The sequence below is a fragment of the Sapajus apella genome, unplaced genomic scaffold (assembly GCF_009761245.1).
Source record: "Sapajus apella isolate SASKATOON/1434 unplaced genomic scaffold, GSC_monkey_1.0 scaffold76, whole genome shotgun sequence".
Classification (NCBI taxonomy): domain Eukaryota; kingdom Metazoa; phylum Chordata; class Mammalia; order Primates; family Cebidae; genus Sapajus; species Sapajus apella.
Genome location: NW_022437016.1, coordinates 5,816,182 through 5,830,759, shown reverse-complemented (window position 1 = coordinate 5,830,759; position 14,578 = coordinate 5,816,182). Strand labels below are relative to the sequence as shown.

The 14,578-nt window shown below is 40.7% G+C and overlaps 1 protein-coding gene across 4 annotated transcripts in view; it reads left to right on the top strand.

Annotated features, from left to right (window-relative positions):
* Nucleotides 1–14,578, top strand: part of CDK5RAP2 (CDK5 regulatory subunit associated protein 2) — a 201,128-nt gene that overhangs the window by 28,167 nt on the left and 158,383 nt on the right. For 3 of the 4 annotated variants that reach the window (XM_032251440.1, XM_032251442.1, XM_032251439.1), the window contains exons 4-5: nt 4,933–5,043; nt 10,005–10,081. In XM_032251440.1, the coding sequence (XP_032107331.1) occupies nt 4,933–5,043; nt 10,005–10,081 (188 nt within the window). The remainder of the gene's footprint in view (nt 1–4,932; nt 5,044–10,004; nt 10,082–14,578) is intronic. The other variant, XM_032251443.1, reaches the window with a different exon arrangement.

The window sequence follows — 14,578 nt, the reverse complement described above, 5'->3', positions numbered from 1 at the left end:
CCTTCCTTCCTTCCTTCCTTCCTTCCTTCCCTTTCTTTCTTTCTTTCAGATGGAGTCTTGCTTTGTTGCTCAGGCTGGAGTGCACTGTGCAATCTCGGCTCATTGCAACCTCTGCCTCCCGAGTTCAAGATATTCTCCCGCCTCAGCCTCCTGAGTAGCTGGGATTACAGGCGCATGCCACCAGACCTGGCTAATTTTTGTGTTTTTAGTAGAGATGGGGTTTCATCATTTTGGTCAGGCTATTAACTCCTGACCTTGTGATCCGCCCACCTTGGCCTCCCAAAGTGTTGGATTATAGGTGTGAGCAACTGTGCCCAGCCTACTCTATCATTATATTTAAAGTGGTTTGTTACATACAGCATATAGTTGGGTTTGTTTTTCTCTTTAAAAAAAAAATTTTTTTTTCCAGATCCAGGACCAGATTTTTTTTTTTTAAATCCTGACAGTCTCTGTGTTTTAATTGGTGTATTTATCCCATTTACATTTAACATATAGCAGTGTATTTTTATTTAGGCTTACCATTTTCTGACTTGTGTTCTATTTTTTCCTTCTGGTTTTCATACTTCTGTTTCCTTTTTGAAACCTCTTCAGGATTATTTAAATTGTTGTAGTATTCAATTTAAATTTATTGAGTTTTCGAACACATCCTTTGTATAGTTTATTTAAAAACCATTGAACATTTTTAGTGGTTGCTTTAGAGGTTACAATATACACTACATAATTAACTCTTCATTTTAGTATAAGTGAAATGTAAAAATGTTACTAGTGCTCATCCCCAGCACGTATCATATCACTGCCCATTGAAAATTTCACCCGACTGTGTTATAACTTTGCTTTCAGCTGTCATACATGATTTAAAGAATTTGTAGATTTTTAATTTGAATTGCTGTTCTAGATAGTTACTCAGATATTTACCATTTGTTATTCTCTTCCTTAGTTTCTGAAGTTACACATTTCTTTCTGGTATCATTTCCTTCCTGTCTAAAGAACTTCCTTTAGGAGGTCTAGAACAGGTCTGTAGGCAATGAATTAATTTATTTTGTTTTCCTCTGAGAATGTCTTCATTTACCTTCATTTTCAAGGATAGTTTTAGTGGATATAGAATTCTGGCATGACAGTTTCTTTCAGTGCTTTAATAATATTGTTCCACTCCCTCTGACCTCTTTGGTTTTCGTTGACAAATCTGCTGCCATTCAAATCATTGTTCATTGCCCCGTAGGTAATAGGTCATTTTCTCAGGCTGCTTTTGAGGGTTTTTTGGTCTTAAGTGTTCATCAGTCTCTGGGTATGAGTTACCTTGATCTTATCTTGTTTGGTGTTTGGTGAGCTTCTTGAATCTATATGTTTTGTGCCTTTTTCCAAAATTAGAAAGTTTTAGATTATGATTTATTCAAATATTTTTTTTTTCTGGCTGGGTGCAGTGGCTTGCGCCTGTAATCCCAGCATTTTGGGAGGCTGAGGTGGGTGAATCAGTTGAGGTCGGGAATTTGGGACCAACCTGACCAACATGGAGAAACCCCATCTCTACTAAAAATGCAAAATTAATCAGGTGTGGTGGCGCATGCCTGTAATCTCAGCTACTCAGGAGGCTGGGGCAGGAGAATCAGTTGAAACCAGGAGGCAGAGTTTGTGGTGAGCTGAGATTGCACCATGGCCCTCCAGCCTGGGCAACGAGAGCAAAACTCCATCTTAAACAAACACTCCATCAGAAATTAGCTGGGCATGGTGGCACATCTTTGTAGACCCAGTTACTTGGGAGGCTGAGGCAGGAGACTGGCTTGAACCCAGGAGGCGGAGGTTGCAAAGAGCTAAGATCGCACTGTTGCATTCCAGCCTGGGTGACAGAGGGAGACTCCATTTCATTTATTCATTTATTTTCTTATCACAAAATAGTCAAATTCATTTATTTTCTTATCACAAAAAGCTATGAGATTGATTTTGTTATCCCTGTTTTAAAGTTGAGGAAACTGAGGCTCAAAGAAGTAGCATGTCTAGGTTGCATCATAAAAGAGAGTTAAGATTGAACTTAATATTGTCTCCAAAGCTGCTGATCTTTCTGCCTTACCATTGAGAACTGAGCTTGAACAGTGACTTTGAGAATGGAAAGAGAGCAACAGATGCACAAACTATAGTGTGGACAGACACACTGCATTTAGTACAATATCATCAGTACTCTTTTTACAATTCGGAGAGTCTCAAAAAAAGATTGCGTTTACCTATTGTTACTTTAATTTTAATTTATTTATAGGAAATTTATGTAGTACAAATATACAGTGTACTTCTAGATTCATACTAGCATATCAAGTAATTACGTAAATCCCTGCCCTTTTAAAACCTGTCTGTATAATGTTCCATACCATGTGTTTTTATTTAACAGTGTGTCTTGGACATAATTTCCTGGAAGTGCACCATGTGGTCTCTCATTCTTCTTTATGATTCTAGCATATTCCATTGAGTTGACATACTATAATTTACTTAACCATGGATGAATTGACTTTTAATAATTGACATACTGTAATTTACTTAACCATGGATGAATTGACTTTTAATAATTCACATTAACCATAGCCTAATAGACTATTTGACTTTAAAAACTTTGAAAAATGAGGTCAAGTGTGATGGCTTGCACCTATAATCCCAGCACTTTGGGAGGCTGAGGTGAGAGGGTTGCTTGAGCTCAGGAGTTTGAGGCTGCAGTGAGCTGTAATTCTACCACTTCACTCTAGCCTGGGTGATAAGCAAGACCTCATATTTTAAAAATAAAAAAAAAAAATCAACTTTAAAAGAAGTGTAACATACATGCAGGCATACCCATACATTATATGTGAACAGTTCAATGAATTATCAAAAAAGGAGCCTACCCTACAACCATCACCAAAGCTAAGACGTGGAACATTATCAGTACCCCAGAAATTTGCTTTGTAGCTCATTCCAAGCACTACCCACCTTTCCTCCCCAAAGGTAACCGTCATCTTAGACTAATTTAAAGTCCCTTCCTAGCTTGTGCTTCTGTCACTCTCTCTATAACAGTGTTAAGGAGAGAAATTTTTTTTCCCCCTAAAGGCAGAGTCTTAAAAATATGTGAAACAGAGAGGGAGAACTTGGGGATGTTGGTAGGATTTTGGAGAACATTTAGATATTTAAATGGGTGATATAAACATACTAGGAATTGCTTTATTGTGTAGGCTCATACCTGTTCTCAAAGTTAAGTTAGACTGCACAGAAAAGTTTACTGGATGAACCAAACCAAAAAATCAGGAATTTTCTCTATAGGCAGTGAGGTTTAATTGACAGATCGTAGTTACTGGAGTCACACAGCAGGATAGGAATCCCAGCTCTTCCCCTACTGGTGTGATCTTTGATCTTGTATATATTGGAGGCGGTACTTTTGCAGTGTTACTTTAAGAATTGAGATATTGTATACAAATTATCTAACTTGGTGGTAGTTTACATAGAGGTAGGTTTGCAGTAAATATACTTTTTCTTAATTCTTTTTTCCTCCATCTTTTTATTGTGACAGATTTCAAGCATATGAAAAAGTTGCAAAATTGTACAGTGAACAATCATGTGTTATTCATCTGGATTCACCAATTAATGTTTTCTATATTTGTTTTATCTCTTTTTTTCCTGTCTCCACTCATTTGAGTTAATTGCAGATGTCTTGACACAGTACTTCAGCATGTATCTCTTTCTTAGGATATTTTCCTGTAAAATCATAATATTATTACCTAATATAAAGTTGTTATTCCAGTTTCCCCAGGTATCATCATGTAGCAGTTTTTGTAAGAAATTCAAGAATCTGTCGTACTTAGTAGTCATGCCTCTTCAACTTCCATTTATTTAGAAGAACATTTTTGCCTTAAGATTGTCATTAAGATTTTTGAAGAATTCAGTCCTGTTGTTTTGCAGAATGTTCTTAAAATTAGATTTATCCAGTAGACTCCTCTTGATGAGATACATGTTAGAGGTTATAGACAGAAGCACTTTAGATGGAATTGTTGGCTCTCATTGATTTATTTCAGGAGGAACATGATGTTAGTTTATCCCTTCAGTGGTGATAAAAGATAATTTTTTTGGTTAAGATTGTGTTTGCAAGGTTTCTAAATTTTAAAAGTACCCTTTCCTTTTGTAATTAACAAGCCATTTTTGGGGCGACATGTCTGAGACGTCTGAATATTATGTTCTGTAATGATCTTTCATCTAATGCTTTTAGTGTTGCCGATTCTTACCTGAATCAATCATTACCGTAGAGGTTGTACAATAGTGATTTTCTGTTCATCTTATTCTTCTACATTTATTAACTGGATTTCTTTTGAAAGGAAGAGATTCTCCTTTTCCTTTTCTTCTTATTATCAGTGTGGAGTTTTGAATTCTTTCTTTATTCAGTCATTATTCATTCCTGTCATTATTCATTTTAATGCTCAAATTGTACTAACCTTGGCTAGTGGGAACCACTTAATTCTTCTGGGTTAGTGCAATGGTAGCAAAAATAAGCTTTCTCTAGTATTTAACATTTGAATCCATTTTGTAGCTTCTTTTTTTTTTTTTTGAGACGGAGTTTCGCTCTTGTTACCCAGGCTGGAGTGCAATGGTGTGATCTGGGCTCACCGCAACCTCTGCCTCCCGGGTTCAGGCAATTCTCCTGCCCCAGCCTCCTGAGTCGCTGGGATTACAGGCACGTGCCACCATGCCCAGCTAATTTTTTGTAGTTTTAGTAGAGACGGGGTTTCACCATGTTGACCAGGATGGTCTCGATCTCTTGACCTCGTGATCCACCCGCCTCGGCCTCCCACAGTGCTGGGATTACAGGCTTGAGCCACTGTGCCCGGCCCATTTTGTAGCTTCTTAATCTGCAAGGATTAATGTATGCACTATCTGTTGGACCCCCTGTCTTTTGTTTGCTTTTGATGACCCTTCTGTGATATTTTTCAGCAAATCACTGAATTGAAGAAAGAAAACTTTAACCTAAAGCTTCGCATCTATTTCCTTGAGGAAAGAATGCAGCAGGAATTTCATGGTCCCACTGAACACATCTACAAAACTGTGAGTGGCCCACTTCTCATTGCTGTCCCTTGTGTCTTTTTTTTATTGTCATTTCAAGCTGAAATTTGATTAATATTTGTTCTCAGAGTTAGCATGAATAGATAGAGATGCTTTCATTTAATTTGAATTGATTATGGGGAGCATAAACATACTAGGATGACTTTAATATTAAGCAAAGGGTTACATGATTATTTTTAAGAAAGTCTTTCATTCTCTCTTAAAAATCAGAATTTGGATTCACTACTTTTTACCTCAATTAAGTTTTTATAATTATGTGTTATTTAGCAGTGGAATGGTGGAATGGTTTTGAAGTTGAATTCTACTGTTACCAGCTAACTTGTGTAACTTAGGCAAGTCACTTTAGCTCTTGGGGCTTGCTTCTAGAATTAAGTGATAATTCTTTTGTCATAGGGTTATTTGTGTGGATTAAAATGAGAAGACAGATGAAAAGCTCCAGCACACAGTCAGTGTTTGACAATTATTGTGTTCTTGAGGCTTCCTTTGGCAGCCCAAAGTTAGGATTGTCAGTTTTTCTGTGATAGGACTCTTCTGTATTCTTGTGTGCTTGCCTGTAACTGTCAGAAGAAAAGCCTATCCCCATTTGAAGTCTTGACCCGGAGGTCTTTGTCTGAAAACAAACCATGGTTCTGAAAGTTGAAAAAAGAACTTGGCTTTCTTGAAAAGACATGAGTACAAACAATATTTCAGTGCCTGTTTCTTGGCTTTTTCTAGTAGATTAGCCGTTGGCCTGGGAATTATTCTGACTTTTCTTCTCTGAAGTTTGCAGCAGTGGAAACTTTTGAAGGAGGAAAAAGAACTCTCCTTGAGTTTCAGCAGATGAACTTAAATTGACTTGTCTTGAATAGGGATTGTGTTGTACTTCTGAGCCTTTTCAAGAATTGAAAAGCTTCTTTGTCCCTTATGAGAGTTTTTTCCTTCACTCTGGGGGTGGAAAGACAAGGAAGATGTCCCATTTTCTGGAAGGGAGTGGTGATGCAATTACACTTTTAAAGGAAAACCGATAGTCTAAAGCAGTTTATATGTGAGTATGGTGGTCATGCATCTAAGGACTTCTTGGGTGATAGGAATATAAAACGTGTCAGTTGCCAACTCTATCAGGCACTGTCTTGGGCATCTGTACATTTGCCTCCTATTGTAGTTCTCACAGTAGCTCTATGCATTGGAGTTTATCTTCATCTTACAGGCGAGGAAACTGAGGTTTCTGGAAGTTGAGTAACCCATTTAATGTCATATAGCTACTACATGAGGTGGATTTTGAGCCCAGGTCTTCCAGCCTCATTGTACTGTACCGCTTCAGCTGTCTGACTGGACCTGATTTCATTGCCCCTTTCTTTAGTGTAAATTTTTGGATAGGTGCACATGGTTTAGAATTCAAAAAGCCTAAGAGATATACACTGAAAAGACTCTCCCACCCTTGTGTCCTGGTTTCTAGATCTAATAATTATTGATTCCTTACGCAGAAGAATTTTATGTATATATAGTGCAAGCAAGTTTGTATTTGTGTGTGTTTGTGTATAAACTCTCTTTTTACATAAATGCAAGCATGTCCTGTTCTGTACCTTACATTTTTCACTTAATGGTCTCTTTTTTTTCTGAGACAGAGTCTGTCTGTTGCCCAGGATGGAGTGCAGTGGTACAGTCTTGGCTCACTACAACCTCTACCTCCCGGGTTCAAGTGATTGTTGTGCCTCAGCCTCCTGATTAGCTGGGATTACGTGTGCACACTAGCATGCCTGGCTAATTTTTGTATTTTTGGTAGAGATGGGGTTTTGCCATGTTCTGCAGGCTGGTCTCAAACTCCTGGCCTCAGGTGATCCATCTGCCTTGGCCTCCCAAAGTGTTCACATTACAGGCATGAGTCACTTTGCCCAGCCTTACTTAATGATATCTTGGGTATCTTTCTTTCATAGCAGTTTAAGAATGAATTTCTTTATTCTTTTTGTTTTTGAGACAGGATCTCACTCTGTCATCTGGCCTGATCATAGCTCACTGCAACCTTGAACTCCTGCGCTCAAGGGATCCTCCCACCGCAGTCTCCTGAGTAGTTGGAACTACAAGCATGCACCACCACACCTGGCAGTTTTTAATTTTTATTTTTTGTTGAGATGGGGTCTTGCTATATTGCCCAAGGTTGGTCTTGAACTTCTGGCCTCAAGCCATCCTCCTGCCTTGGCTTCCCAAAGTGTTGGAACTTAACAGATGTGAGCCACCACACTAAGCTGCTTTTTTTTTGTGGTTTCATAATATTCCATTTTATGCTTTGAAGGTGCCCTTTCTTTTGGTTTGGAAATTACAGTTATGTATATAGGTTTATAACTTGAGATCCATTGGGCTTGAGAAAAATAGCCTAATGGACATATTAGTATTCATTATTTTAAATTTATTAAATTGGAGTGCTTGTTGGGTCATCAAAAAGTGAAGCACTTAGAGTATATTATATCAGTTCATAAATAGAAGCTCTCCACCCTTCTAAGAGCTGGAAAAGGAATCCTCTGTTTGAAGGATGTTTCTGCGTTTTTCACAGAATTACAGTTGAAGGCATTATATACTATCACCCAGTGTCCTTTATGCAAAGATCACTGTCTTCAAGAGAAAGTTCTGCCTCATAGATGACTTCTTTAGTTCTTGTTGTTTGATAGTGAAGAAGATAACCTATTTTGAGCCCTGTCTCCCAGGCGTTTCTCATTTGCTAGCTCATTTAGTCCTTAAAGCCTCCATGTCATGGGAGCTTTTATGCTTTGTTTTTGACACTTGAGGGATTGGAAAGAAGCATTGCTTTCTCACCCTGTGGGTTTACGCGTCTAAGGACAGTTACAGTATTGTGCTTCCAGTTTTGTATTCTACGTTAGCATGTCTTGTTCACTTCAATGTCTTCTGTGGTAGGTCCTTCACAGGTGCTTGGTAAGTTTCTGTGACATAAAGGAGTGAATAAGTGAGTAGCCACTGACTCTGGTCTTCTCCTGGTAGAGAGTAGAGACAGGTAGAGAGTAGAGACAGAATTTGAACCCATGTCCTTTTGGTCACACACCCATGACCTTTCTGTCATGGCTGTACTTCTTAATCTGAAGTACTTGTTTCTCTAGGGCTGCTTGACAGAAAGAAGGGAGGTATGTCCTTTGAGATGGTAAATTTTACTGGAAATGATTTTTTTCTTTTTGAGATGAAGTCTTGCTCTGTCATCCAGGCTGGAGTGCAGTGGCATGATCTTGGCTCACTGCAACCTCTGCTTCTCGGGTTCAAGTGATTCTTCTGCCTCAGCCTCCCAAGTGTCTGGGACTACAGGCATGTGTCACCACACCTGGCTAATTTTTGTAATTTTGGTTTAGATGAGGTTTTGCCATGTTGGCCAAGCTGGTCTGAACTCCTGACCTCAAGGATCCGCCCACCTTGGCCTCCCAAAGTGCTGGGATTATAGGTGTGAACCACCACACGGCCTGGAAATATTTTTGTTTGAATAATACACATGCGGTTGGGCGAGGTGGCTCACACCTATAATCCCATCATTTTGTGTGGCTGAGGTGGGCAGATCACTTGAGGACAGGAATTGAAGACCAGCCTGGCCAACATGGCGAAACCCTGTCTCAACCAAAAATACAAAAAATTAGCCGGACTTGGTGGCAGATGCCTGTAATCCCAGCTACTCAGAGGCTGAGGCAGGAGGATCACTTGAACCAGGGAGGTGGAGGTTGCAGTGAGCTAAGATCATGCCACCGCACTCTAGCCTGGGTGACAAGAGTGAGACCTTATCTTGGGGGAAAAAAAAAAACAACTCACGTATTATGGAGTAGAATGTAAAATTGGGATGGATTATTAAAATAAAAGAGGCTGCAAGCCCAGTGCTTTGGGAGGCTGAGGCAGGAGGATCGTTTGAAGTCAGAAGTTCAAGACCAGCCTGGGCAATATAGCAAGACCTCATCTGTTAAAAAAAAAAAAAAAGGCAGGCATGGCAGTTTATGCCTTTAGTCCCAGCTACTCGGGAGGTTGAGGTAGGATTATCCCTTGAGCCCAGAAGTTTGAGACCTGCAGTGAGCTATGATGGCACCACTGCACTCCAGCCTGGGCAGCAGCAGAGTGAGACTCCACCTGTAAATAAAAAAAAACAAAAGGGAGATTTCCAAGATATCTTAGATTTATAGGAATTCTCCACAAACTATGCATCCAAACCTCCATCCACTACATGAGTTCATCTAATATCCTGTCTGGGATTCATTTGTGGATAAGTTTGAGAAGCCTGCCACTGTTCCACTGTCTTATATTGCATTCCATTTGCCAAGCAGTCTGTCTTGGATTCTCACGTGAGTTGTAAGCCCAAGGCTGTGTGCGACTCCTTTTGTTCCAGTCAGTTAAGAGGAAGACATTTGGTTGGAGCACATTGTGGTGTTCCTTACAGACAACTTGCCCCATGCGGTTGTAGCTTTTTTGTAAGTGAGAAGCCTGAAATCTTGTATTGAAATGACACGTGCCATGTTGTGGCCTCCTGTTTTCCATCCACATGTTTTATTTTTTTTAAAGCTGTAACACATCCGTACTGCCACAGCTCCCACATGCATGATTGTGAACAACCACGAGTAATTGCTTTGGAATGGGAAAAACACACTGCAGAATTGCTTGTAAATTTGCTTGGCGGAGGGCATACAATTTTTAAATCAGCCTTACTTGTATGACATTTATGCCTTGATATTTGAGTGCTCTGGCTGTTAGAAGCATTTACATAATTGTTCCAAGTCTCCCGAAATCCAGGTCTTTCTTTTGAGACCACCAGTGTTGAATAATTCCCTTTTTCCTGTGCCCTGAGGCTAATGAGAGTTTTTGAATCATCTAACATCTGCCTATTACAGGCCTCCTGTAGTCAGTCCTGCTGGAAGCAGCTTCCCCATTGTTGACATTCATAGGGCCTGTATTTTACATTGTTTCTTTTCTTTCTTAATCTTGTCTTGAAGAACATTGAGCTCAAGGTGGAAGTGGAAAGTCTGAAGCGAGAACTCCAGGAGAGAGAGCGGCTGCTCATCAAAGCCTCGTGAGTACCATCATCCCGCCAAAAGCCTGCAGGTCGCCCACACTGGGTTGGTCAGTGAAATAGAGCCGTACACTTTTCTAAGACAGTTGATTTTCAGCTGGACTCTGAGGTCTCCATGGAGGCTTTTGTTTTTACATATTTACTTTTTCACAAGCTTTTAAGGTAGACCATGCTTATAGAAAAATGAACAGATCTTAAGTGTACAGCGTGAATATTCACAAGGAAACACACCTATGGAGCCACCATCCAGATCAGGAAACAGAACATACCAGCCCCTCAAAAGCCCTCTTTGTGTTCTCAGAACTCAGCTTTCTCCCCTAACGATAACTACCATTCTGACCACTGTTAGTGCTGCCTGTTTTTAGACTTTATATAAAAGGAGTTGTATGGTAGGTTCTCTTTTGTGTCTGGCTTCTTTCTTCAGCAATATATTTGTGAGCTTGATCTATGTTGTTAACTATATCAGTAGTTCATTCTTGGGGGGATTTGAAGGGGTCCTGGTGAGTGAGGCAGAGAGACAGAGGATGGGGCTTCAGCCAGAATAACAGACTTTTGTTTTTCCTTTGAGATCTGTTAAATATACTAGGGACCCTTGTAATATTTTACTTGAAAGCGGTTCTACTGCTTAAAAAACATTTGAAAACTAGTGTTTTCATTTATTCAATTTTCAGTTTAGCAAATACAGCCTATGAATCAATTGATTATTCACTCATTCATAAACATTTATTACATAATTACTTGTGAAATACACAAGTATTTCGAATCTAGCATCTGCCTGAAAATCTGAAAAGAGACAGCCCTTCACCTCTCTACTCCAAGAGCTCATCAGAGACTGGTGAGCTGTCCATCACACCTGTGAAAAATAACATGCCAGGGAGGTACAGTGTTGGGAGGGTGTTTGTGGGTAAAGTGGAGGCACCAAAGGGTGCTCAGTTTTGTTCTGTGGCCGTGGAATAAGACTTCCTAGGGCTGTCTCACTGAGGATCTAGCCAAAAGCTTATGTGGAAATGCTTCATTTGTCCTGGCAATAGAGCTCCTGCTGGGTGTGGTAGGCCAGGACCATGGAGTCCTTGGCTTAGGGCATGGCTGCACTGCTCTGGGCCAGGCCGGTATAATTCCCTTCATTGCCACAGGGTCGACCAGCTGGAAGTTGGCCTGCTGTTGGCTTTGAGCAGACTAGAGGATACCAGGCCCAGACTTCTTCTCCGGGTTATCCTGAACTGGCACACACGGTACTTTCTGAATCAGTGAAGTAATAAATATCACTAGATTAACAAGTTGTTGTTGTTGTTTGAAGTACATCATTTTCTGGGCAGAGAGGGAAATCTACTTTATCAAGCCTGAAGATCAGTAATGGAATTTGGTTTCTTTCATACTCAGTGCCCTGTCTGCTGCAGGTCTTGGCTTGGACTTGTTTTTAGTTAAGCTCATACGCGTGGAAACCGCAGCTCATAAAGGCTCGTATACACTCCTCAATACCAACACACGGGATTGAGTATTTTAGAGGCTTTGTGCACCTGTTTATAGGTATATGTTTCCCAAACTACGCAGCCTGGTGTGGTCTGACTAGCTTTACTGATTTATTCAGAAAATCTTTATTAAGTGGCTCTTGTGTGCTGCAGTGGACTAGGTTCCTGGTTGTACAGTGGTGATGCAAACAGATGCATGAGACTCACATTCTAGTGGGAGTGATGATGATGAAATACTTGGAGTAATAAGTATATAAACACAATTTGGGGAAAGAGCTATGAGGAAAAATAAAGGGAGCTATGAGAATTTACAGGTAAGGGAGTAAATATATATTACTATTGTTTTTTGAGACAGAGTTTCACTCTGCTAGGCTAGAGTGCAGTGGTGTGATCTTGGCTCACTGCAACCTCTGCTTCCTGGGTCCAGGTGATTCTCTTGCCTTGGCCTCCCGAGGAGCTGGGATTACAGGCATGTGCCACCATGCTCAGCTAACTTTTGTATTTTTAGTAGAGATGGGGTTTTGCCATGTTGGCCAAGGTTGATCTCGAACCCCTGGCCTCAAGTGCTCCGCTCACCTTGGCCTCCCAAAGTACTGGGATTACAGGCGTGAGCCTCGGTGCCCGGCTGGGTAGGGGAGAAAATATATAGATGTGGCTGTATAGCAGGGAAGGTGTCCCTGAAGAGGTGGCATTTGAGATGAGATCTGAAGGATATGTAGGAAGTAACCAGGTGAATGGGTAGAGAAAATGTTCAAGGAGAAGAGAAAGCATAGGTCTGAGGGAATAGGAGAAGTCTAGAACACTAGAGATTTTGGTCTTTATCCTAAGATCTCATGGAAAGCAGCTGTGGATTTCAAGCGAGAGGCACAATCAGAGTTCTGTTTTTGCAAAGGTCATTCTGGAAGCTGGGTGGGAAGTGGATCGTGGAGGGAGCCCGAGTGGAAGCTGGGAGACCAATCAGGAAGCTAGTCCAGTGGTTGAGGTGAGAGGTGAGTAACAGAGCAGCTGTCGAATTAGACATTTGGGAAGCAGAATCAACAGGCCTTGATGATGGATGGGAAGGGAGATGTCTGGGGTTAATGTCATGAGCTCTGTTTAAGAATGTTTACAATGACCTAACTGCTCCAACTTCCTCTCCACCAACTGTATCCCAAATGCAATTCATGGATGCTAAAACGTTCTTGCTTTTGCTGCTCTAACTCTGCCCCAGCAGACCTCCTCCCCTCTCATCTCCTCCCAGCCCAAATGCTTTCCATTGCTCAGCCTTTTGTAAAGCCTCAGATCTTGAACCACCCATGGCTTCCTCTAGCTCGCATCAGTCTCTTGATGGACTTCACTGGTACAGAATGAAAATACTCTATGTGTAACACTTTTAGTTTATAAAACACTTTCACATCCATTTACATTACATAATTGTTCTGGGAGCTAGAAGAGTCTTGAGGAATACCCTCCTTTCATACAGGAGATACTATAGGCCAGGAAAAGGGAGGGGCCATGACTCCCATCCAGGAAGGTCGCATCTGGTATTAGAACCCAAGTCTGTGACTTCGAGTTCAACGCTAGGTTCCATGTTCTTTTTTAAATTTTTGTATGCATATATAGTATATGCATAATATCTATGTATCTGTTCAGTGACAATATCTACCATGAAACCGCCAAGTGTGCTTTTCTCTTTCTCTCTCTCTTTTTTTTTTTTTTTTTTTTTGAGATGGAGTCTTGCTCTATTGCTCAGGCTGGAGTGCAATGGTACAATCTTGGCTCTTTGCAAACTCCGCCTCCTGGGTTCAAGTGATTCTCCTGCCTCAGCCTCCTGAATAGCTGGGATTACAGGCATGTGCCACAATGCCTGACTAATTTTTGTATTTTTAGTAGAGACAGGGTTTTGCCATGTTGACCAGGCTGGTCTCTAACTCCTGACCTCATGATCTACCTGCCTCGGCTTCCCAAAGTGCTGGGATTGCACCCATGACACACAGCGCCCGGCCATGCCTTTCTCTTTAACCCTAGTTTCCTAGCTCCCAGCAGTATGTCTCTGGTGGATACTTGCTGATGGAAAATATCTATGTTAATATAATACAGCTAGTGCTCGACTTAACGACCACGATTGGTTCTGACAGACTGGTTGTAACATGATTTGGTCGTAAGTTGAGTAGGCTATATGTACAGTACTGTGAAATGATGTTATAAAAATCTTTAAGTCATATTTTATCATAATTTTCTTTCATTATTGTTATATATCATAATTTTCTTTGTTCTTTTTATGCCATTTGTATCATCTCTACACCATTTTGTTTCTTATTTTTACATTCGTCAGGTTTAAGTAAAACACTGCATTACCAGTACAACTGGTTTAATATTTGCAAAACATACAAAATTACAGAATACAGGTGCATACAAAAATACAAAATACAGGTGTAAAAAATACCATAGGAAACATTTTCCCAATTGCAAAACATATCAAAATATATAAACATGTATGAAACATTTTATTGGCCGCTGGTGCTTGGCTGTGGTTTGTTGATGTCGTCATCTGAGGCAGCAGTTGGGGTTACTGCAGTTGGTTTTTTTATAAACATGGTGAGCTTTGTCTGAATTGTATGTTTCTTTTTTTTTTTTTTGAGACGGAGTTTCACTCTTGTTGCCCAGGCTGGAGTGCAATGGCGCGATCTCGGCTCACCGCAACCTCCGCCTCCTGGGCTCAGGCAATTCTCCTGCCTCAACCTCCTGAGTAGCTGGGATTACAGGCACGTGCCACCATGCCCAGCTAATTTTTTGTATTTTTAGTAGAGATGGGGTTTCACTATGTTGACCAGGATGGTCTCGATCTCTTGACCTCGTGATCCACCCGCCTCTGCCTCGCAAAGTGCTGGGATTACAGGCTTGAGCCACCGCGCCCAGCTTCTTTTTTTGTTCATAAATTTCACGATACGGACGAAACACATCGTGCGCCGTCCGTTCAATCCTTGCAAATCGTTTGATGTTTGGGTCCATTGCTTCGAAATGTATAAGAAGTTTATTGGGAGGGGTT